We start from the raw sequence: 26,229 nt of genomic DNA, 5'->3' as shown, positions 1-26,229 counted from the left end.
ATTTAATTTTCCTGATATAGCACACCCTTGAGAACTTCTTGGAGATCTGGTCTGGTGCTGGTAAATTCTTTCAGGTTTTGTTTATTTGAGAATGTTCTTATCTTTTCTTCTCATATGAAGGATAATCTTGCCAGTACAGTATTCTTGGTTGCAATTGCTTTTCCCTTAGCACTTTGAATATATTTTCCTGTTCTTTCTTCGCTTACATTGTTTCCAATGAGAGGTCTGCTGTTAGTCTGATAGGATATCCTTTGTAGGTAACTTATTGTTTTTCTCTTGCCAATCTCAGTATCTTGTCTTTGTCTCTGGTTTTGGTCAGTCTGGTTATAATGTGTCTTGGAGGAGATCTTCTTGGGTTGATTCTATTTAGGGTCCTTTGTATTTCTTGGGACTGGATCTTTGTGTGTCACTCTAGGTTTGGAAAGTTTTCTTGTAGGATTTCATGGAATAGATCAATGCCCTTAATAGTCTCTTCACCTTCTGGGATACCAATTATCTGGATGTTTGGACGTTTGATGTTATCTTGTATTTCTCATATATTATTGTCATTTTTTGGGCCATTTTCTCAGTCTTTGTGGTGGATTTTTCTAGGCCAGCAATTTTCTCTTCTATGTCTGAGATTCTATTTTCTGTATGATCTTGTCTGCTTTTAATACTTTCAAAGGAGATTTTGACTTCCTGTATTATAGCCTTCATCTCTAACAGGTCCATTTGATTCTTTCTTTAAAGTGTGTAATTCCTCTTTTAGATCTTGCAAGAATTTCCTCACCTCCTGGAACTCATCATCTCCTTTCTCCTTTCTCTTCTGCAGTTCATTCTCTCTCCTCTTCTATCTCCATTAGCTTCGGCATTGTGAATATTCTAAATTCTTTATCAGACATTTCCATGATTCCATTGAACTGTCTGTGGATGAAGAGGAGTTATTCTTTTCCCTTGGAGGAGAGGTGTTTTCTTCCTTTCCCATATTTCTTGTGGCCCTGCAGTGATTCCTAGTGATCTGATGGATGGTGTGTTTCTCCCTAAACTTGAAGTTCAATCTGAGCATTCAGAAGTGTGCAGAAAGAGGTGATCTGGAATCTCTTTACTGTTCCATTTTGATCCCACTTGAGTTTGTGGACTGGAGGCTGAGTTACCAGTAGAAAATCTTCATTTCTCTTTTTCCTTGAAGTCACTAGTTCTCAGCAGCCATGACAGTGTCTTCTTCTGAAGGCCTGCCCCTTGCCTCTCCACTAGAGTTTGTGGGCTGGAAGCTGAATTATCAGTAGAAAATTTTCATTTCTCTTTTTTTTCCCTGAAATCACTAGTTCTCAGGAGCCATGAACTCTTCCTTTTCCTTTTGTTGTGTGTTCTCTCTGGTGTAGGAACACATGTGGGAGGCAGGGAAATGTAGAAAGACAGGAAGGGAAGGGGCAGTCTTTTCAAAATAAACCTCTGTGTGCTCTTGCTCTTGAGATCCACAGGTCCGAGAGGCCTCCAGCCTCAGTCCTATCTTGGCATAGAGTCTTGCAGTTTGTCCTTTGGCTTCTCAATGGGAGTGTTGTTATGTGACTTGAAACTGGACCTTTCTGATACCTCTTGGACATTTTGCCTTGTAAAACTCCCATTTCAACATTGTGAATTTAACAGCAATGAGAGAATAAGCCTCATTTTTGCATTCCAGAACTTGACCTCCCTGGTTCATTGGCAGCCACAAGCTTTTGAATCAGATGTGTGTGTGTGTATGAAAGAGGAAGCCCTTGCTAAACTACAAAATAGTCATCAATTTTGGTTTCATTGAGGAGCTTGAGCCAGGCGGATGTGGGAGGAAATCATCATTGTCTGTTTGTTTTGGTGACTTTCTGTTAAAAGGAAACGGGCTACTTCCCTCTGGTCTTTGTATGGGTGACATTTGTAGCATTTACTAGGAGCATACAGTGATCTAGAAAACTCGGACTGATGACAATAGCATTTGAAATGCTGTGTAGGGTTGCTTCTAGGTAAATGAGAAAAAATGTATGTTCCGAGGGACAAGTGCTTGTTGACTTTTAAATGCAGCCAGTCTGTGCTTTTTGTTGGGTAACTTGGAGTTGCTCCTTAGTGGTTGGCCTTCCTGCCCATTTGACAAGCACTTAAAAGGACAATCTTAAGTACTTTACTTTATAGTTTATTAATTTTTTTACTCCTTTAGTTTCCAGTCTACTCCCAGATACTGGAAAATAATTTCTTTTACTTTTATCCCTTTTCTCCTCTGAACTGAAATTGATTTATTTGTGAGCTCATGAGAAAAAAAAATTAAGCTGTAGTTAATACAATTGCCCTTGCTGAATAAAAATAAAAGACTAGTTTACCTTCAAGTTGTAGTGTATCAGAGTGAAGAGCTTCCTGAACCTCCAGAGGGGACTTTGGTATGAATGCAAAATTTCATTTTAAACACACACACACAGACACACATACAATAAATATAGCCAATGAAAGAAGTAATAGAATTGTTTATTTGGGAAAGGGGAGGGTTGTGTTTTTCATGTGTGTTTAGAAAATTGGGAAGCTAGAAGACACTCTTAAATCCATCAGCTTCTCCAGAACTCTTCTCAAATGCTTATTGTCATGACAACCAACTCTTCATAAACCAATGCTCTGAGTGTAATACAGATGGGGTTGGTAACAAGGTAGAGTTGCCATCTGCTTTGTTTCTCTTAGGGACTTTTTTATTTCTTTTGATCCCCACGTCTGATCCTCAAATCTGAAAGTCTTGACTTATTTTTCTTCTAGAATCAGATAAAGCTGCAGGATGCCCTCTTTTCTCCTGACAAGCTACTTGCTTCCCCGTGATCATGTAGCTTACTTACTGTTAAGTGGAGAGGAAAGTGGTGTCTATGTGTGAAAACAAATATTCATATTTCAGTGACTGATTTCCCCATTTACTTTGCGAAGTCTGCTGTGACGTACCTTGTAATTCAGTGGTACAAAGTGAGTCCAAAATAAAGTCGGAGTCAGGTAGTGGTGCTGTAGTGGACCAGGTGAACTTGTTTTAGCACATCAATGTTGCATTATTGTATTGCTTCTTGATGGCAGGGCTGTGTATGGTCCATAATCATATCTGTTCTGATTTGCCCAGAAAAAAGAGGACGTCCATTAGGAGAGAAACCTTTACCTGTAACTAAATCTGGAGAGAAATTTGTCAAATAGTTGAATGCTGACATGGGGGGTGAATTCTCCTGTTTGCCACAGATACAGTGACATAGTCACATATTAACTTGCTACAAACATGGAGAACCTAATTTATTTTAAAGGAGCACATCCAGCATCACACATATTTGTATATATTGTGATCAGAATTAATGTGCACTTGCCCTTTAGGGGGAAAAAAAAGAAAAGAAGCCTTTAGCCATTAAAAGGAGTGTAGAAAAGCTAAATGTATAAGTAAAGGGAACTATTTTGTAAATTTCATATTTAAAGTCAAGAATAATTTCCCTCTTTATATATGCTACCACCTATAATTCTAAACCTTAAAATACAGTGTGACTTTACCATATACCTTTTTTCCTAAATAGAGAAGTTGTATAGCTGCCTGTCTAGATCTGAGCTAATTTACAGTCACACGCTGTTTTTATGTCCAGTGGGTTGCTACATAAACATAATTAAATACTGATAGATGAGGAAGACTTAACTGAAATACATTACACACCCAGACATACATTCAGAAACACACATGAAGACTAAACAGTAAGTTTGGGCTAATATCCAGAGAAGGGAAAAACAGCTGGAAAAATTTATTATAATTATGAATTGGCATGTGATAGCTGGATATATTTATGGGGTACAGTTGATTTTTAAATATGTGAATACAATGTGTAATGGTCAAATCAGGGCAAATCAGGTCATCAGAAAAATCATGGTGAGTTTTTACATAGAAAGACACGTCATGACCTTTCCAATGACTCAATGTATTCCCCATCTCAAATCTTTATCATTACTTTCTGTTGTGTACATTCAAAATACTCTCTTCTACCTGTTTTGAATTTACGTTCTATAGTCACCAACTATAGTTACCCGGGTATGCTATAAGAACTCTAGAACTCATCCTGCTGATCAACTTGAAATTTTATATCAGTTAACCAAATTCTCCCTATCCTCCCCACCCTCAAGGATGAAATACTGTCAACTGTAGCCACAAGGATGAGCCTGGAGGAAATGATGCTAAGTGAAATAAACCAGGCACTGAAAATAAATACCACATGTTCTCACTCATTGGTTGAAGCTAAAAGATTAGATCACATGGAAGTGGAGGGTTGAAAATGTTTAAAGTAGTCTGAATATACTTCTGGAGGGAAGTCTCTCTTTTTAGAGAAATATATGGAGTTCTGTTAATTGAATATGAGTTTGGGATGGGGGTTAAAACTGAACAACAATTGAGCACACTTCAAATCAGTTTTGTCTTTTGGTTTACTTTCTCAGTGAGTGGCCGGCCATGAACTGATTATTCATTGTAGTCAATGCTTGTTGGAGGACAGACAATCTTCTGCATTTAGTTTGTGCTTCATGTATGCATTGCAAGAGAGGGAAATGCCTCAGGCCTTCTCTTGGTTTTTCTCTTTCATTTAGATAAAAATGACAAGGAAGTGGAATTAATATAAGTAGCAGTGTTGGCTTTTGTTTATTTCTTAAATCTTACTCACTTCTTTAATGAGAGAGACAGAGAAGCACCCGGCAGTGTCTTGATGCCTCAATCCTACCCCGGTCTCAGGGTGTCAGCCAGCCTGCACCACGACACATGTACGCATGCCTAGCATGCTCGGTGAGGTCCTGGGACATGAATCCAGGACCTTTTCCCTGTGTTTCCCTGGCACCTGGTCTCTGTTAACTTTCACTGTGAATGTGCCACAGAAGCAATCTTTATATGTAAAAATAATTCTCGGGCGTGGTGGCGCCCACCCTATGGCAAAAAACTATGGAGGCTGGAGTATTGTGGCATCAAGTCCATCTCACTCTGTCTCTCTCGGCGAGTGCACGATTTATAAATAAATAAATAAATAGATAGATAGATAAATAAATAAATAAATAATTCTCAGGGTGAGGTGTGTGTTCTGCTGCATTGTTCTGAAGGAATGAGAAATAATGCTATAACAGTCTTGATTACATTATGTAAGATATTAAATGGCTCCATTGTCCATCTACACAGTCAAGGCTGGCAAGTATGTAGGTTTATATAGCTATCATTACTTTCATCATCCCGAATTCTTTTTTTTTTTTGGAGATGTTTTCACTATAGGGCACGTGTGCTCGCCAGACAGACAGAGAGAGACATAGAGACAGAAAGTGAGAAATCACCCCCCAGAGGGGATGGTCATGCTGCAATCCCTTCTCCTCCACCTCCTCTCGGGATCTTGGGCACGCGCACACACACGCCCGACGTGAGTTTTAAGCCACCGGGTCCAGGACATGAACCGCGGTCGACTACATGGGAGTCCAGCAACATAGCCATTATGCTAACTGCTGGTTCCACATCCCGAATTCTTTTAAGATAGAGTCACTGTAGTGTGGATTGCAGTAGTCCTATCCATAAGAGTTACATTCCAGGGCCCCCAGAGGATGCATGAAAGTGTGGATGGTATACATACCTATGGATGCTATGTTTTTTCTGTATATATTGGGTTTTTGGAAAAGTCATGACACATTTGCATAGAGAAATAAAAAAATATATATCATGACTTTTCCATTGACCCAGTATATACCTAGGATAACATATGATGTGTGACAGCAACACTAGCATGAATTTAACTTTATCCTTCTTCACCATTGACCGGATAGAAGATTCATTCTTACCATAGACCATAGCAATGTCAGCATACATTTTTTTTTTTCCTTTCTGCTTAAGAATTTTCACCTTTTCACTTAAAGGAAGCACTTTACAGTTTTTCTTTAGTATATCCATACCATTACTCTTGCACTTTGAAGTCACTATTAAATAAAATAAGGATTATTTGAACACGATCACTGAGATCCCATGGCAGTCAATATGATAATCAAGAAGGCTTCTAAGTGGCTAACAGGTGGGTAGCATAGACCATGTGGACGAGGTGACAGGGGCTGATTCACATCCCAGGTAGGATGGAGTGTGACAGCAATAGAGTTGATCACGTTACTCAGAACATCATGCAATTTAAAACTTACAAATTCTTTATTTCTGGAATTTTCCATTTAATATTTTCAGACTGTGGTTAACCATGGGTAACTGAAACTGTGGAAAGCAACATTGTGGATTAGAGGAGGCTGGCACAGTTCGGTTGAAGAAGCAGTACCTTTGTTTGTTTTAAAATCTCTGGAACAAATTAAAGTTCTATCCAAATTAATTGACTGTCAACTTTGCTAACTGTGATAGATTTTCAGAATATCAATTTTGTCTCCTTCAGTTCTTCACTTACCACGGGTTATTTTTTGCTTGGTGTTTGTCTGAAGAACACCACTCTGTTTCTCAAGGCAAGCACTCACCACAGGACAAGTTGTGTTCTATTTAATCCAAGGCAAATTTGGAGGCTACAGGGCTCAATAGAAAATATCGGACATCTATGTTGGGGGCTCATGAAGACAGCTGCATTCTGGAGATGAGAAACATCTTGAAATGCTTTGAATGTAATAAAACCCAACATGTGCTTTCTTTTCTCATTTTTTTGCATATCTATTTTAGACCAAAATATAACACACATGCTCTTGTTCCCTCCACTTTTAAATCATGAAAAATGTTTTGTAAGAGCTGTTTGATGTCCAGGAAGTTTTTTATCCTTTTTATTGGCTTATTTTTACATAAAAATAAAAAGAAAAAATAAACAGAAAACACAACATGACATCATGAGTTAGTCAGGGCAGACACAAAATGGCCAATTTAATTTTGAAGCTCTAAATCTAAAATCTTTTCAAACATGACATTTCTCTGGTGTTTTGCCAAAGCAGTGCTCCATTCTGCAGGGGCAGAACTTGCTGCCTGTTGGGATGGGGAAGAGAGGGAGTAGGTCTCTGGTACTCTGGGACGTCTGCTAACTCCTTTGTTTTCCCAGTAACCCTAAGTGGTAGGTCATTCCATCTCCAGTTCATACATAGGATGTGCTTTCAGAGACTTTAGGTCTGTAGAGTAGCAAGCCAGGTCTACTTGACTTTTCAGCTCATACTCTTGTTCATTACTTTCACCCTTGCCAGATAATCAAAAATGCCATGTTAGATTGGGACATAGAAATAGCTAGTCATCCAGGCCCGAGGATGAGAAGGCTATTGTAGCATCAAGAAAGGAAGTCAGCTTGGTATTGGCAAGGTGGGTATGTAGAATGGTTGTGCGAGAGCATTGGACAGACAACACTGGGGTCCGTGAGGGAGTCTCCCACCTGCATTCAGTTGGAAGAAAGTCAGAATTCACATAGGGATGGTGATGTGGGGCAAGCCCAGAGGGAGCTCATGCTCTTTCACTGTGATTCACAATATTTCTAAACAAGTGATTATTAATTCAGGTGCTATTTATTTTGGTGATGCATGTTGTATTATTTTATTTTCAAAAAGGAGTACATATTTGGTAGGAGTGGCACAGGACATGATTTATTTGAATGAATGAAACTCATTTCTTAAATATTACGTTTCCAATGTTTGTACGGTTCCTGGAGGCACTCTTAAGTGTTAAAGGTAGGAATCATAGCTCCAGTGGGTCTCTCTGTAATGGAACTGGACATAAGAGGGAGTCCAAGCATATATTGCATGAAGTCTTTTTAACTATACCATGGAACCCATGGTTCTTGTATGAAAAGTTACTATTTTTTAAAGAAAAAAGTCATGGGGTTCCCTAGCTTAATGGATAAAGGAGCCAGATCCCGCAGAGCTGACCATGATTTAATTCCTGGCCCTAGTGACTTGTAAAAGCATGCTGGGTGTATTTGCATGCATGCCTAAAATCCTGACAGGATGGAGAAATAGAGAAGGAATTGTGGGATGAGCATACCTCCATTAGGGAATGCCTTCTCTCTTTCTGTCTCTGTCTCTTTGTCTTTCTGTGGTGAGCATACGTGCCCTCTGGAAGATAATAGTGAAAAAAATAACAAGAGGATATAAAGACCCTTGGTATTTGAACGGGGATCTAGGTTTTTCCTGATACTGTCTGTTTTATAGGCTTTCTCTCAGAAATTACAAGTTTTATTCAGCTTATAGCTGTCACTGTTCTATAACCTCATTTTCCTTATTTATTTATTTTTTTTACCGTATTCTACTCTTGCATTGAATCTTTGAAATCAAGGGAGTCAGTTCATCTTCCATGGAGTAATAAAGCAATATAGGCAAATACAACAGGAAATTTCATAACTGACATTTTTGGAGGACATTGGGGTCACCAGATGACTGAGAGCATGATTAATTTTTCTGAAGGTCAGAAAACTAATATTTTTTCCAGTGGATTTACTGAGAGAAGCAACCACCTGGCTTCTCATTTGTAGATAGCCCTCCCCAGGAAAATGCTGCTTTATTCTTTGATGAGATTTCTGTCTCCATAGATTGTATCTCATGGGAGAAAGACATATTACTGTGGCACCTAATTGTTTTTCAGGTCTACTGAAGATCCCCTCAGATTTATCCTTTACTCCAAGGCAGTGTGGAACTTTACAAGCATTCAGAATCTGTTAGTCATTTTGCCTGAGGGTCTCAGCATACTTATCACCATCATTTCTAAGAGCCTTGCCATACCCAGTAAGGGAGGGTGAGGCTTGAAGGACTTCTTTGTGTGCCAAGGCAGAGCAGGACCATTTGTGCAGCAGTCCTGAGCTGAGCAGACTGCAGACAGGACTCTGCTCTGTGGGAGCCTGAGGGAGGGAGTGGACATGCGGTGGTGTGGGGCCACAGCACTCTTGTCATTGTCATTAAAATAGGGGTCCTCAAGTCATTCCTCACTGTGCCACCTGTGAGAATATCCATCCTTATTGCGTCTACTCAGATCCCATAATAGCTGCTCAGCTCCTGCCTTTGCATTGATGGCACTTCTAAGTGTTCAAGAATCTCTGATTCACTGTTTGAATGCCTCCTCCAGGTTCTGACAGCTGATCCATTTGCATTGCATATTTGAACATTCTTCATGTTTGTAAAGAAAACAAGCCAAGGGATTGAAGTTTGGTGTCTATGGATAGTTGGCCCAATGTAATTTGGTTTGGGATTTATTGCATTGTTTTCTGCCGTTGACTGTGCACTGAAAATATTTGGGGACATTTATTTGATGCCCAAAGGTATAGCTTCTGTGTGGTTCAAGTCATGCCAACACCAGTATATTGGAAAAAAGGAGACCCTTCACTCAGTAACTTCTTTTCAGACTCCTCGAGTTCACGGAGAAGATTGAGAAGATCGTGGGCAGTCTTTTCTGACCCCCACTCCCAACCCTGCCCCAGAAACTTGCAGAGGACACTGTGAAAAAGATATAATAACCCTTGTCTGCAGGCAATATGCACAGCTGGGGAAGATAATTAAATAGACTTTTTCTTTTTGAGAGATCTACAACATTTCAACAGAAGGATGCAGCAATCCTGCTGGCCTCCAACTGAAAACTATTACTAAGAGACATACTTGAGACAGATTTCATAATCACTAGCTTATATGGTACAAATGGTTACAGGGAGCTTTTGAGGGTCCCAAAAGGTCATGAAAACTGTCAGACTTAACCAGTCCTGAAATTTTAAAGTGATACTTAAAAAGTACGATTCTACTCTGTCTGTCTGGTAAGCGCATGCGTCCTATAGCGAAAACCTCTCCAAAAAAAAAAGTCCGATTCTGTTTAGTATGAGACGTTGCCACCAGAAAGTAAGCCCTTGGTTTTCCAAAATGGATTGGTTACATGACCAGTTGCAATTCTGAGAACTACATGAGACACCCCAAACTGTGTGATTTTTTGAGGCATATGTGGTTGGTTTCATCATGGGTGACAATATCATACAATAACAATTTTTCCACTCAAAACAGTGAATGTCGTCAGAGAGAAAATGTGTCACTTTCGAATGTTAATTATGTCTGAAAATGAGATTAATTTAAGTTTTCATTACTATTAGGAGGCTTCATCCAAAAGATTGGGTAAACTCTTACACAATTAGAACTTCTCTGAGGACTCTCTTCTCTTGTACTGCTCAGGAAGTTTGGTTTATCCTCTTAGACAGCTGGGTACTGAGAAAAGGAAGAATGTCGCACTGCATGAAGTGCAGTTTCTCTTAGAGCAAGGCTATGCAGGTTGACCCAGAGCACTCTGCTGGGAATTGATCTGCATAGTGTAGAGATACCTGAGCCCATCCTGACCAGGGGGTCTAAAGCCAAACCATTGCTTTTCATTTTTTTATCATTTCATGAGCAAAGCCACCCACTTTCTCATTTCTCCAGATGTAAGTCCTGCTTCACACGAGTAGAATCCACTTATGGAAGGATACCTGCTCTGATAAGGGTTACACTGTTATGGGCATGGTTGAGTGATACAGGGGAAGGTGGAATGCATTCGAACTTTGAAAAAGCTGACTTTGATAGAACCATGTGTTTTGTGCCTTTAATGAGTATGCAATGGAGCAGGATTGAGCAGATACATGCAAGAATTATTTGACTGCGGTGTAACAAATGACCTAGTAGAAAGCACATAGAGAGATGCTCACTAGGAAAATGAAAATTATAACCATGGTGCCAGTATAATACCTCTATACATTTATAGAGTGTTATTAGAGTTGAAAAGACTGGCCTTACCAAGTGTTGGTGAGAATGTGGAGCGATCGGTGTCCTCATATAAGCTAGAGGATAAGTAAAATGGCACAACCACTTTGGAAAAAAGGTTGTCAGTTTCTTTAAAATCATTGTGCTTTTAAATATTTAACCAAGAGCAAAGAAAGTACATACCCACACAAAAACTTGCACATCAGTTGCTGTAGAACTTTATTAGTTCAGTAATCCTCGTTCTCAGAGTTTCACTTTCTGTGATTTCAGTTACCCGTGGGCAACCACAGTCTAAAAATATTAAATGAGAAATTCTGGAAATAGGGATTGGATGATGGTGCAGTGGTAACTCTATGCTTTTTGAGTTTCACCCATGTTCTCTCTGTGTGTGTGTGTGTGTGTGTGTGTGTGTGTGCCCATGATCTGGGGTTGGATGAGACTAGTGGTAGCTCCTAGGATAAATATCGACTTTGTGGTGTCTCTCTGTCTCTCTTTTTCTTCTGGAAGAAAGAAATAACCTTAAAACATAGAAGGGGCCAGCCCGTGGAATGGTGATCAAGGTAGCTGGATTCCATATATCCAACATCACCTTCAGAAATACTCTGAGTGTCTGTGCATGCATGCCCAAAGCCCTGAAAGGATAGAGAATTGGAGAAGGGATCATGCTGTGAACATTCCCCATAGAGGGTGCTTTCTTGCTTCTCTGTTTCTCCCTGTCTCTCTCCAGCAAGTGTGCACACACTCTGGCAAAATGAAAAGAAAGAAAGAGAAAGAAAGAAGAAATAAAGGAATAAAGAAAGGAAGAAAGAAAGAGAAAGAAGAGAGAAAAAGAAAAAAGGAAAGAGAAAGAAATAAAAGAAGAAAGAAAATCACAGAAAAGAAAATTCCAGAAATAAGCAATTCATGTTTTAAATTGTATGCTGTTCTTTTGTTGTCTTGCTCCATCCCTCTGGATCATGAATTATCCCCTGTCTGGCATATCTACACTGTCCACTTCCTTCTCCCAGTGGTCACCTGGTGGCCATCTAGATGATCAAACCTGCTGTCACAGTGTCACAGAGCTTGTGTTCCAGTAATCCTTATTTTTAGTTAAAGGCCCCAAAGCACGAGAATAGTGATGCTGGCATATTATTGCAGTTGTTCTAGTTAATAGTTGCTTATTGCTGTCTTATTTATAAATGAAGTTTTATCATATGTACGTATGTGTAGGAAAAACATAGTGTATATATAGGGTTAGTACTATCCGTGGTTTTTAAGTAGACCTCCATTTTGAACTCCTCTGTATATTGGAAACTTGCTTTCTCCTTTTGTCTAAACAGTGATTAACACTCCTACGATCTTTGCTAAATAACCTGAAACTCCCTACCCTAAGATGTTCTTTAGTGATGTAATCATCAGTCACCAGACCCTTTGCCCTGAGTCATGAAAACCATTAAGATTTCATTATGTTTAAGTAGGGATGGAACATACCCTTAAGGAATGATTAACCTGCTTGTTTTGTTTCTGTAATTCACTTTTGCTTTTACATTGTAAAACCCTAACCCCCTACCCTTTCAAGCCCACCTCTCTTGGTTCTTGTGAATCACCATGTCATCCCAGAAGAGATTATGATTTTTGCCTATATAAGTGCCCTTCTCCCTACCCTCAGGGCTGCAGGGTTTTGAGAGACATGAGTCTCCCCCCCCCACCCTGTACACTGCCAGTTTAATCAATAAACTCCAATAAATTTGGCTGTGTTTGGATGTCCTCTTATTTTTTGGGGGAGGTCTTGTAACACATCCTCCATGGATAACGGAGGACTGTTGTAATAGCCAAAAATTAGCGCAAATTATGTATCCTACACATATCCTACGATGGAATACTACTCAGCAATAAAAAGAACAAGCTATCCATACATGCCACAGCATGGATAAGTCTTAAAAAAAAAAAAATCACACTGAAGCAAGAAGTCAGTCAGAAAGGTGAGACTTCCAAAAACTGATTTACTGGGTTGTCAGAAAAATCATGACATATATTTGCATAGAAAACCAGAAAAATATGTCATGACTTTTCCAACAACCCAATAGTATATAAACAGTGGGAATGAAAAAGAAAGGAAGAATTTTAGTTGCTTCAAAGGCAGAATTGATGAGGTTTGATTACCAGATGATGGTGAGAGAGATGATGTAGACTTCTGGCTTGGATTTCTTTATATGAATCTCACCTATTTTGGGATAAGGTTGACATAATTGATGATACTTAGACATATAAGAACTGATTATCTAGTTATTTAATGCTGAGTCTTTGATAATGGAAGACCCTTAGGAGGAATTATCTGGTAAGCAGATAAGTCATGCATGACTCTTAAAGGGCAATAAATGTACATTTTGGGTTTTAAATTAGTATTAGTATAGACTGTTAATGGAAGTATAGTAATAGAAAAAATAAGGAAGAAAACCAAAGAAACGGATTCCTAGAACCATAGGGAACAAAGAGTTGGAAGCATGCCTTATGGACACCTATTAAATTTCCATGTCACACTGGCATATTTGAATGGGTATGTGTTTGGATTTATTTAGTCATTTGATCCAAATTCTGTAATTAAGTGGCATTCAGAAGAGTTAGTGTCAGTTGTGGCCAAGAGCATGTGTTCTAGAGATTATATTCCCATCTCTGCCTTTGAAAGATAAATAGACTCTCTGATATCCATTTTCTTATCTTTTGTTTGTTTCACAATTTTTATTTCATTTTCTTTTATACATTCAATCACACTATTTAGCTTTCAAAATGAATATTCCAACAAGTGAACATTTCTCCCTAGTCCAGTTGATAAAACTATAAAATATCTTCAAAAGATAATACCACATTTCTTTGTCCTATTAATGCTTTGCTTCCCTATTTTTCTTCTAATTGTCCTTCCTCAGACTCTACTCTTTCACACACACTGTATCTGGTATTTACATCCATGTACTGTGTTTCTATGGGATATCAGATCTTACTTCTTCAGGTTATTGTATTCACAAGGATGGAAAGATTACAAGCAGGGAGCACTTGGAATTGGTATAACTCATAGTAAGAACTCAAAATACTGGTCTAACTCTTCTTTCTCTTCTTTTCCCCCTTCTTCTCCTCTTTCTTCTACTCATGAGGCATTCACCATACTTCAGTAATGATTGGAAAAAGTTTAATCTTCTAATCAATCATTAGAAAATAAAGGCACATTTTAGTGAGGATAGCCAGAAGTCATTGTAATGTCACCTTTACTCATCTTAACTCACTTCTCAAGTCACTTACTTATATCTGCTTTTCATTAGTCTTTTATATGTTGTGAAAGGAAATGGGTATGACTTAGTGATCAATCAAAAAAATAGATATTTAGTGACTCTGAGTCTGCCTGTGCTCCAATTTCTGTTTTGTCTAAGGCAATTTTTTTTAAGGTTATTACTATAAGGCATAAGTGCTTGCTAGAGAAATAGACAGAGACAGTTAAAGGACAAGTGAGAAATCACCCTCTCCAAGGGGGATGGCCACACCATAGTTCTTTCTCCTTCATTCACTTCTTGGGATTTTGGGCGCATGCATGTGCACCCAGCATAAATTAAAGTCTTCAGGTCTGAGATTCAAACAGTGGTCGACGATGTGGAAGTCCAGTGCTTTAACCACCATGCCACTTGCTGGCCCTATAAGGCAAATAATTTAAATTTTTTACACCTAAGTATCTTCAACTGAAAGAGAAATTAATAATAAGAGCCACATAGGGCCATTGCAAATGTCTACACAGAAAGTAAACACATATTTTTAAAGAGGTTTTTGCCTTAGGGTGTGTGTGTTCCCCAGAGGGAGAGAGAGATAGAGAGACAGAGACCATGAGAATGAAAGTGAGAAATCACCCGAGGGGGGATGGCCACACCACAATCCTTTCTTCTCCCAGGGTCTTGGGCATGCATGTACATGCACCTGGTATGATCTTGAACCACTGGATCCAGGACTCAAACCACAGTTGGCCATGTGCTGGCCACGAAAGTATAAAATTTAAATTATATTTAAGCATAGAACTTTATAGAAAATGAAGTAGGTTTCACAAGTTGATGTGTTTCTTTAGATGTGACACAGAGGCACTAAGAAACTTAATGTCACATTGAAATGCACTGATGCAGATAGGTCTAAAAATAGTTATTTGACTTTCCTATAGAGTGTGCTTTTAGCACTCTTCATCTAATAGAAAACAGTACAAATCCCTGGTTGCATTAATTTCACCAGTGACGAATACTTTCCATTCTAAGTCAGAACGTTTTCTGATCTTGTTTCAGGATTTGTGGATTTGACCCTCCATGACCAGGTCCACCTTCTGGAATGTGCATGGCTAGAGATCCTGATGATTGGTCTTGTCTGGCGCTCCATGGAGCACCCGGGGAAGCTTCTGTTTGCACCTAACTTGCTCTTGGACAGGTAAGTGACCTGCCTATCATTTGGGAGAAGCAGGTCCTTCATTTTCATGACTTTATTCATGAAGGTATTTTATTCAGTACTCCACGAAGCTTCAGAGAACTGTATTAGGTATGCTGACTTTGCAAATGAGTGAATTCAGGAGACGAAGGCCAGTCGAATCACAGAAAATGAGAGATAAGTTTCTGGTAGACATCTCCTTAGATGAACCATAGTCAATACACACACATGCACATGCAACCATGGACTGTCATTTTCTGACTCTACTTTCATTTTGTATTATATAAGAAAATAATGAGTAACCTCCCTGTAACTAAAACCTTTTTTTTTTTCAGTCTGTGTATATGCAGACCACAATAGCTTTTTTATTTCCTTTTCCAATTTTCCCATCAGTAAAATGAGGAAATTTGACCAGTGCATTCTGAAGGCCACTTTCAATTCTAGAAATTCATCTCAGGTTTAAAATGTGTCACTTTCATTCATGTGTTATACTTGGGTTGCCTTTGCATTTGTCTTGAAGTATTAGGTTTTTTTTTTTTTTCTTTTCTTTTTCTTGTTTTGCCATATGTTCATGCAGATTCAGTGTCTTATCTTCCCTACCAGCTCTTAAAATATTTGTGGTCAGGAACTGGATCTTGTTCATCTTTAGGTGACCTCAAGTGTACAAAATCTCTCATGATATGTAGGTGTTCTGGTCCATTGTGTTATTAATAACAGAAATAATAATAATAATGGAAATGTATAAAGAATTAGGGCTTATTTAGCTCATAGAGTTTTGGAGGTCCAAGACTGAGGGGCTGCATTTAGTGAGAGTCTTCTTGTTGGTGGGTCCTGAGGCATCTCAGAGCATCACATGGCAACAGCCATGAGCAGAGCAGAGCATGTGTGTCTGTGTGACTCTGTCTCATCCCTCCTCTAAATTCACCCGGAGTGCATCATGGAAGCTGTACCTTAATCACCCCTCAAACTTCATATTTGAGCCCCATAGGCATATTAAGTTTCCTCTTAATACTTTCAAAATACAACTGAATTCGAAGAACTTTTGGGGGACACACTCAAACCGTGCAGTGGGTTCAATCATTTTTTTCTTTTGTCAGTCATTGCTTAGAGTAATAGGATTTAGATATATTAATGGTTTAATAGCAGCTGCCACTCATGGGACCCTTCCTTTGTACCAGCTGCTGTGCTACCTCTGACATACAATATCTCATTTAATCATCTTAGCACTCCTAGAAAGCCTGGGTCTTTTATTTATGTATTTATTTTTTCCATGAGAGAGGCAGAGATGGGGGGAAAGAGCAAGAAAAACAGAGAGAGAGAGAGAGAGTGAGAGAGAAAGGGATAAGTGGGCATCCCCAATCGGATTTCCAAGGTCCTGAACCCAGGACCATCCCACATAAGCCCAGCATTGTGAGCATTGTATTACCACTGCACCACCAGATGGCCCCATGGAAATCTTCTCATTCATGTTTTACCAGAGCTATATCCTGCTATTGGCATAAGACATAAAGCTAGTGAGTGCTGGAGTCAGGATTTGAATTCAAGATCGTTCTGCTTTGGTGCACTGTTGTCTCTTGTTCAAGGCTCGTGTCCTTCCCAATTGTTCCTGTTGTAATGGCTTCTGTGGTTTGCAGTTGAGCACTCTGTCCCCAGGCACACATTGTCTTGTAGGCTACATAACAAAGTGGATGGCATGTGGGAGTCCAGCTCCCTTAACCACCATGCCACCTGCGGGCCCCATGGAAAGGACCCACTTGTGTTTTTGCACACTTATTTTGCCTCTGTGTGCAACGGTCCAAGGCTGCCAGGTTGCCTGCATTGCATCTTTACACAGTCCTCTGCTTTGGAGCACCAGGCCACCTCCCTGTCTCCTGCCCTGCTCTGGGACGTACTGTCCTCACCATGTTCCCTGGAGTAATGCTATAGAAAAATGTCTTTAAGTGCTGGAGAGTTATTCCAGATGTTGGTTGCTATTTGTCCGTGTGTGTAAATACAGCTTTTGAAGCTGTGATGATACTGCTTAAGAAGCAAATTTTACCGCCTTCAGAGCCTATTCTGAGAGCAGTTTCACAAAAATTATTGAGAATGGCCGCTAATCTGGCTTCTTAGAACATTCACTTAGCATTCTGTCAACCTTTTTTTTTAGGTTGTCTTTATAGTGTTCTTTTTCTTTTCTTAACTTTCCATTCCTTACTTTCCTTAGCTTGTTATTTTTTCCCCCTTTCTATGTCATTTCTCCTCTATTTCCCTTTGCTCTCCTCTTCCTTTTTTTCCTTCACTTGTTTTATTTATATATATATATATTGTTTTTTTTCTTACACTAGTGCGGTTCTGTGACCAAGTTATAGCAAGTTTGCAGGTGAAAATCTTAGACTAGGGAACCAGCAGTTAGCGTAATGGCTATGTCGCTGGACTCCCACGTAGTCGACCGCGGTTCGTGTCCCGGACCCGGTGGCTTAAAACTCACGCCGGGCGCGTGTGCGTGCATGCCCAAGATCCCGAGAGGAGAATGGAGGAGAAGGGATTGAGGCGTGACCATCCCCCCTGGGGGGTGATTTCTCGCTTTCTGTCTCTATGTCTCTGTCTGTCTGGCAAGCGCACGCGCCCTACAGTGAAAATCTCTCAAAAAAAAAAAAATCTTAGACTACATGCAATTTTTCGCTACTATAAGTTGGAATGTGTCTTCTGTGTTTAGATTCTGGGATGTTTGTAAGCAGTCATGGATTTCACCTCCTTCCTCACCAGATGATCTGTCAGTTAACTGTCAGATCACTTCTGAATCCAGACTTCCCTTTGTCTCCATTCGACTACCCTCACCGAGGACCAAGATGGCCCCTCCCAGCTCACTTGCCCCTCCCCGTGTCTGTTTTCCTTCCCCTGCTATGTCGCTGGACTCCCACGTAGTCGACCGCGGTTCGTGTCCCGGACCCGGTGGCTTAAAACTCACGCCGGGCGCGTGTGCGTGCATGCCCAAGATCCCGAGAGGAGAATGGAGGAGAAGGGATTGAGGCGTGACCATCCCCCCTGGGGGGTGATTTCTCGCTTTCTGTCTCTATGTCTCTGTCTGTCTGGCAAGCGCACGCGCCCTACAGTGAAAATCTCTCAAAAAAAAAAAAATCTTAGACTACATGCAATTTTTCGCTACTATAAGTTGGAATGTGTCTTCTGTGTTTAGATTCTGGGATGTTTGTAAGCAGTCATGGATTTCACCTCCTTCCTCACCAGATGATCTGTCAGTTAACTGTCAGATCACTTCTGAATCCAGACTTCCCTTTGTCTCCATTCGACTACCCTCACCGAGGACCAAGATGGCCCCTCCCAGCTCACTTGCCCCTCCCCGTGTCTGTTTTCCTTCCCCTGACCTATCTGTCTTTCAGCCCATCCTGACAGTGCTGCTGGAGACTACTTGCTGGGGAACATCTGTAATCAAGGTGTTCCCTGATTCAGCTTTCTTTGGCTCTCTCACTTGTTTGGAAAGTGCTATGATGGAGACATCTTATCTTTTCTTCTTTTCTTTTTTTTTTTTTGGAAAGTTTTTTTTTTTTTTTTTTTGCTATAGGGTGCATGCGCTCGCCAGAAAGGCAGAGAGAGACAGAGAGACAGAAAGCGAGAAATCACCCCCCAGGGGGGATGGCCACGCTGCAGTCCCTTCTCCTCCATTCTCCTCTAGGGATCTTGGGCACACACGCACACGTGCCTGGCGTGAGTTTAAGCCACTGGGTCTGGGACTCGAACCGCGGTTGGCTACATGGGAGTCCAGCGACATAGTCATTACGCTAACTGCTGGTCCCGAGACATCTTATCTTGACAGTAATGAATGTCTATCACCCGGTCATAAACAAATATCTGCAGAGCCAGTCAGAAGAGGTACATGAAGCAGCCAGTTGGTGAAGGTTCAAAAGAGTGCTAGGAACTCTGTGAACCATTGAGCTCTTGTCTAGGCCAAAAATACCGTCATGGAAGTTAACCCAAGAGCGTGCACAAACTTCACACATTCAGCATTTTCTTCATGTGAAAGTCCTTCCACTGTTATGGTCCCTTGTTAGAACGACAGCCCTTTCCTGGGCTCATTTCAGTTGCCACTCTTCCTTAAACCTGCCTTCACACTCTAACTCAGACAGAAAGTAGCTGTCTGTGGTCCAGCTTCTCCTTGTACTCATTTGCATTTCTTTCTCTCTCTCTCCTTTGTTCCCCATAGTTTGTTTGCTTATTTATTTTTCATACATTCAACCACTGTATATCGTTACAGTTTATAAGATGAATTTTCCCAGCATGACTACACTGTATATTAGCCCAGTTAAAGATATTATCATACATGTTATCATCATCAGATAATTTTCCATTTTTGTGTCCCTTAAATGTTCTGTTTCTTTCTTTTTCTCCTTCATTCCCTTTGCAGTTGTCTTGAAGTATTAGGTTTTTTTTTTTTCTTTTCTTTTTTTGCCATATGTTCATGCGGATTCAGTGTCTTATCTTCCCTACCAGCTCTTAAAATCCTTATGGTCAGGAACTGGATCTTGTTCATCTTTAGGTGACCTCAAGTGTACAAAATCTCTCATGATACCCAATAAATGTTTGTTAATGGCCCTGGCCAAGGTCACCTACATAGTTTGTGACAAAATCAGGAGAATGCACATCTTCTCATAATCATTTCAGCTGTTAATGTCATCAGACTCACTTATTTCTTATTCATTGCTACTTATAAATTTCTGGTTTATTTCTTTATAGACTTTGCAGAAATCAATATCTATCCATCTCAGTTTTATTAACTGCTAAATGTGGTTGGCTTGTGTTTGTATTTCTAGTTATACGCTACAAAACTGTTATGCAACTTTTAAATTCTAAATGGAAATATGCAAAGGATCTTGTTTTTACCATAATTAAACTTATTATGAAGTAAAATTCTTGAAGTCCCATTACATTTAAAAGTATTTAAGTACATGCGAATGGTGAGCAAAGTGAATAAAGAAATAATATCAATGTATACATAAATATAAATATTGAAGTCTAATATAAAAAGTTACAATATGAAAGTTTCTCTGCCTTTCTAATCATTAACATGACCTTAAATATCATTAAATTTTTATATTATGAAATTACCTTTTTGATATTTGAGAAAAACTGCTTTTAATGACTTTGATTGATGCATAACAGTAAAGAGTATTGTGACCTACAGCCCATTTGAAATTTTATACATGTGGAAGATGGCCATTAAGTGATAGCTGAGAATACTGTTTATATTTTTGCCTTGCAGGATCCCAGCCTCTTTGACAAAAGTAAGCTCTCTGAGAAGCATAAATCACCTTGATCTTTCTGTTGCTCTTTTCTCAACACATCGTGCATAATACACATTTTTAGTAGCAAAATTTAGATATCCATTAGGTGATTGAGAACTGCAAGGCCGAAGATGAACGCTTAGCTTCATCAATTTTATTATAGTTTGGCCTTTGTGATGATACCTCTGAAAGGTTTACCACCTCCATGGATGGTTATCATTTATGTAGAAATAGGAGAGAAAGCCTCAAGTCCTAAGTAGGCTTGTAATGCATGGATTACCAAGGTTGCTAGTTCGAGTCAGGGTTTCACCTGCAGTTGTTTGTAAAGATGTCCTGCTCTCTCAAATCTTGTTTGCAAATTCATGCACTAGTGCCTTTACAAAGCCATCAGGAGGCTAGAATGGACCCCAGCCTTTCCTTGTGACTACTCACATGTTCCTATTGGCAACTGGAGTTTGGGATCATAAGAATATAAGCCTGCTGGGCTGCCATTCCCCATGTGTGAACAGAGGACATGGATCCTATCTTGTGCCCATTGAGAAGAATTATTGCTTGATTTACTCCCTCACGACAGCCCGTGATACCTTGACCCGTAGCGTGTCACTTTCCCACTAGTCATATGCTGCTTGCAGGCTCATTTTGTCATTCTCAGCTTACCCACAATTTCCAGTTCTTCCCTGTGTCCCATGACAGTGGGTTCCAAGCACTTAGTACAGTCATCTCTTCCTGTGAAAACCAAGAAATAGAGTTTATTATAAGGTATAAATAAAGAACCTAGTAATTTTTCTTGGTGTGTGCGTGTGTGTATTTTACAAGAGGAAAGTTAAAGATAATAAGGAGGCCTGTGAAAGTAATCAGGAAATGGAGAAAACTTGTTTTCCATTCTAGCACCTAATCCTTTGGTGTGTTTTGGCACTGGAAAACACAAAATATGTCCTCTGTGTCCACTGGGAATGCATCTTTTCATTGAGTCTTGCTTGATTGCTCAGACTGGAAAAACATAGATGGAAAACAGGGGCGGACGTGTTCATCAGGCAACATTTTTTGTGGGGTCTCTCTGCTCTTGCAGGAGTGACATTGACTATCTCTGGAAGGCAGATGCCGTGTTAAGAGGAAACTATGGAAATTGCTGTTCAGTAAGACTATCCAGTTTCTAAGGGACTGTCGGATTCTGTTTTGCTGGCGCCGTCATGCTAACACATTCTGAGAAATATTTGCGGATTTCTCAGTGAAGCCAAAGCACTCTCTTTTGACTCCTATTCACTCTCAGAGGAAAAAAAAATAACAACTATTCATCCTTTTAAAAGCAGGAACTAGTTCGACAAGCAGAATATTCCCTCTACTGAGCCACTGGCCAAAGAGTTGATCCAGCTCTTTCCATCACTCCTGCATCAGGAAGGTCTGCCTGAAGGAAATAGTATTGGAAGACAGAAAGTTCTTTTGCTTGTAGGCATGGGGTAGGAGTAAGGTCTCTTCCTTAGAGAAAAACAGGTTGCTGCCCTGGAGAGCACATTTTGCTCTTGCACTAAGTAGCAGATTGCCAACGATAAATTCGCTTTCAATTGAAAAAAGAAAATGTCATTTTCTAGAAACCAGAGAATTCTCATTTTAGGTAGCTTATGGTAAATATTTCAGGAAAAATAAAAAATGTACAAACAAGCATGCAAAATAAATAAAAGAATAAAGGCAATGTTTCCAGTAACACTTTCATTGCCCTTTTATTGTATTTTTTTCCCCCTGTGAAACTTTATGTGAATATTTTCCAGGCTTTTTACTTGGAAGAATAAAAAGTAAATAAAGTTCTTAAATAAGTTGATGAATTCAAAATGTAATTGGTCTCCATGTGTTTTCTGGGGCATGTTCCTTTATCAGAACTCTTCCCTCTGAACTGAGTCCTGGGCACAGGGTAGTTGGGGGACAGGTTGCTGGGAGTGTGATGGGGTGAGTGATCCATCAGTTACAATTTCAGCAATACTCTCAGCTTTCCACCTGTCCTCTCTGACTCTCCAGGGCAGGACTGTGCACCTTTGTTTTGCACATCTCTTTTTCCCAATCATGTCTTCATTCATACCCTTTTATTCACTCCACCTTATGGAACTAAGTGAAAAAAATGAAACAGAGCCAACATTGATTTAATTTTCTTAATGTACATGACCCTATTCTGAGTTATCTTCTATAGTTGATTTCATTCAATGTGTTGTTGGAACATAGGTAGCAGATAGGTTTACTAGCTTCTATTCTGACTCTAGATCTGTTGATTCTTCCCAGTTTTGAGCCCTTAATTGCTCCATAGCAGGTGACAATTGGTTGATTCTTCTTCTTTCTTTCTTTCTTTACTTATTTTTGGAGAGGTTTTTGCTATAGGGTGGGTACGTACACTCACCAGAAAGAGGGAGAAAGAGAGACAGAAAGTGAGAAATCATCCCCCCAAGAGGGGATGGCCACGCCGTGATCCCTTCTCCTCCATTCTCCTCTTGGGATCTCGGACACGCATGCACATGCACCTGGTGTGAGTTTAAGCCACCGTGTCTGGGACTTGAACCACGGTCGATTACATGGGAGTCCAGCGACATAGCTATTATGCCAACTACTGGTCCCAATTGGTTGATTCTTAAAAGTCTTTTGTTTAGTGCCCTGACAATTCTGGGAAAATGAAACCAAATTGGTAAAGGAGAAAAACGTAGGCCAAAAGAAAAGAGAAACTAGCTAAACTGCTATTGTTACTGCTAACTCTGAAAATTAGTCAAAGTAGCTGTTGGACTAAGAACCAATTGACTTACATACTTTAAATGGGCCAATTATGTAATGTGTGAACTCGATCTCAATATAGATATTAAACACATGCTTGCACACACACGTCTATTCAGAATATTGGGAAAGGTCAATTTGACCAACATGACCCTCAACCATGAAAATGTTTGAAAAATTTCTGTTGGAAAAGGTAAAAAAGAAAAAAAAAAGTGTAAACCAAACTTTCTCCTTGAAAACAAAAGCAATTAAGCAGCATTATATTATAAAACTTGCTAAGCCCCCAAGTCTTCAAGTCCTTAAGAGAATTAAGCCTGTAGGCAGTACGAGTCAACTCTATAATAAAATTGCTCGGAGGAGAAAGCATAATTCCAACCAAAGAATTAATCCTGTGTAGGAGGGTAATTTGACTTGCCTTACACTTTTACAAACCACATCATTTCTTATTTGCCATTTGTTATTAACAATTAAACATCAGCTGAACTAATTGAAGTATAACCAAAGTAATCTTTTTGACAGTTTAATTTTAAAATGTGCTGTTATTACACAAGGAAAGTCAAGTAATTCCGCTTGCATATCTGCTCTGTTAGAGCTCTCTGTGGACACTGGAGAGATCCTCATCTGTTTTCAGGAACACTGCTGACATTCAGCCGTAAGCGGAAATGGTCACTTACAAGTCTGTGCTAGTCAGGCTTCGGTTTAATCCAACTCAGTAGGTGTCTGTGAACACCAGCATAGTCACAGGCTTCTGCATGACCCTGCAAGGTATGAAAAAAATGCACGTGTAAGAGGCAGACCTGCCCTCAGGGAATTTATTGTCTAGAGCTGGAATAATAGCAGTATACAACTTGCTTTTGACATGTCATCAAAAGCAGGACATAATAAACAGTTCCTCACCACACCTCACATCATTCACATCTAGTTTATGCTCTTCGATCACTTTTATTTTTGGAGGGAGAGATTTTGATAAATAGACAGAAAGTGAGAAATCACCCCCTAGAGGAGATGTCAATGTCACAATCCCTTCTCCTCTGTTCTCCTCTTGGGATTTTGGGAATATACACACACGTGCACCTGCTATGAGTTTCAAGCTGAAGGGTCTGGGATGCAAATCACAGTTAACTACATGGAAGTCTAGTGCCTTAACCACCATGCCACCTGCTAGTCGCCTCCATCACTTTCTAATGGCTGTGGATTCTAATGAAAACCAGTATAGGTTTACACTTGCATTTATATTCCAATACATTCCTGACATTTCCCTGCAGATACGTAGCATGATCATATTTACTGTCTGTTTATCCTCCCTATATACTTATATAAAACTCTAAAACCAAGATCACTCCATACGTTGTTTCTTTTTGAGGCTGACAAGAGGGAAGCTGCGGGTGTTAGCAGATTCATTAAGGTCGAGGAACAGTTGACACATCTTAGAATACAAATGCCAAGGTGTTAGTACTGATCACATATTTTTCTATGATGATGCCTTTAATTTTATGAGTGGATAGAGGTTTGGATTCAAAGTAAATGGAGTTGGTATGTCTATTTCCATTTCTCATTAAAAGTTGAAATTGTCTTTATTATTAATGTCATGGTTACATGCCCTGTGGTCTATAATTAAGTTCCAATCTCTACCCTAATATTGACTTTTCCCTGTGGGCTCCTAATACAAAGAATAATGTTTTCATCCTTTTAGAGATAATTATTAACTCATTTAATATTGCTATTTGTTGTTTTCACTGTGTTTTTCTTTTATTAAATAAGAGATGTAAAATGCACACTGTTAGTATCTTTGATTTTATGTCATAGCAGAGAATCAGTGTCTTAACCTGCTTACACCTTTTTTTTTTTTTTTACTTAATGTGACAGAGGGTGAATGCACTCACCAGAGAGAGACAGACAGAGAGACAGTGAGCGAGAAAGCCCCTTCATGGGGAATGGTCACACCACAATGCCTTTTCCTCCATTTCTCTCTCCTCTCAGTATTTTGAGCACATATGCACATGCACCTGGTGTATTTCTCAAGCTCCCAGATCTGGGATTCATACTGCACAGTAGGCCACATGGGACTCAATGACCTTAACTACCCTGGCATGAGCTAGCCCCACTGTTTACATATTTACTCCTCCCCATTGACATAGATTCTAAAATTAGTCATTATTTCATCATTTGAAAAGAAGGTGCAACCAACATGTTAAGATGATTAGAGAGCTACCTGCTGCATTCTCAGTATACCTAGGCATTCTGAAGACTTAGTTTCTGCATAAGAGCCCTGCACAAGAAGAACAGGGCTCCAAGCTTGGTAAAGACAAGCTTGTCTACTCTGTGCAACAGAGCCTGTGTATAATCCACCTAACCCTCCAAGGAGGGCAGAGCCTGAGGGATTGAGGAATTCAATGTGGGTATGTTGTGGTGTGCAGAAGGATTTTCAGATTGTGGACTCAGTGACTGGAAGCATGGCAAGGCTCTCGATAGAAATTAGTCTTAGGTGCCTCCTTGCTGCATAGCACGTGTCTCAGACTTGTAAATATCCTGCCCCAAAGCTAGAATCAATCATTTCTTTCTTTCTTTTTTTTTGGAGAGATTTTTGCTATAGGGCGCGTGCGCTTGCCAGACAGACAGAGAGAGACATAGAGACAGAAAGTGAGAAATCACCCCCCCGGGGGGATGGTCACGCTGCAATCCCTTCTCCTCCATTCTCCTCTCAGGATCTTGGGCACGCACGCACACGCGCCAGGCGTGAGTTTTAAGCCACCGGGTCTGGGATGCGAACCGCGGTCGACTACGTGGGAGTCCAGTGACATATCTATTACGCTAACTGCTGGTTCCCCCTAGAATCAATAATTTCTTCAAGGAGTACTCATTTGTTTTAGATAAATTGGTATTTAGAACTCGATCACAGAATTTGGTGTATGTGTTTGTTTTTTTTTTTTTTTTTTGGTTGTTTTTTGTTTTGTTTTTGTTTGTTTAAGTAAAAGCATGCACAAGGTTTTTGACAGGGTCTCTGTGACGTTTGTGATGCCCCGCCTCTGAGTTAGTGAGGGCTACAAGTGCATGCCACCATGCCCAGCCTGTTTTACGCTGGGCTGGAACCAGACCCAAGACT

At 39.9% G+C, this 26,229-nt stretch overlaps 1 protein-coding gene across 3 annotated transcripts in view; it reads left to right on the top strand.

The window, feature by feature from the left end:
* Positions 1-26,229, top strand: part of ESR1 (estrogen receptor 1) — a 307,128-nt gene that overhangs the window by 212,082 nt on the left and 68,817 nt on the right. For all 3 annotated transcript variants that reach the window (XM_006140006.2, XM_014585919.2, NM_001317072.1), the window contains 1 exon segment: positions 14,967-15,105. In XM_006140006.2, coding sequence (XP_006140068.1) covers positions 14,967-15,105 — 139 coding nt within the window.

This window comes from Tupaia chinensis, unplaced genomic scaffold (genome assembly GCF_000334495.1).
Source record: "Tupaia chinensis unplaced genomic scaffold, TupChi_1.0 Scaffold000014_1, whole genome shotgun sequence".
Taxonomy (NCBI): domain Eukaryota; kingdom Metazoa; phylum Chordata; class Mammalia; order Scandentia; family Tupaiidae; genus Tupaia; species Tupaia belangeri.
Note: the sequence above shows the minus strand (reverse complement) of the source record. Positions and strands in the feature narration are given on the sequence as shown.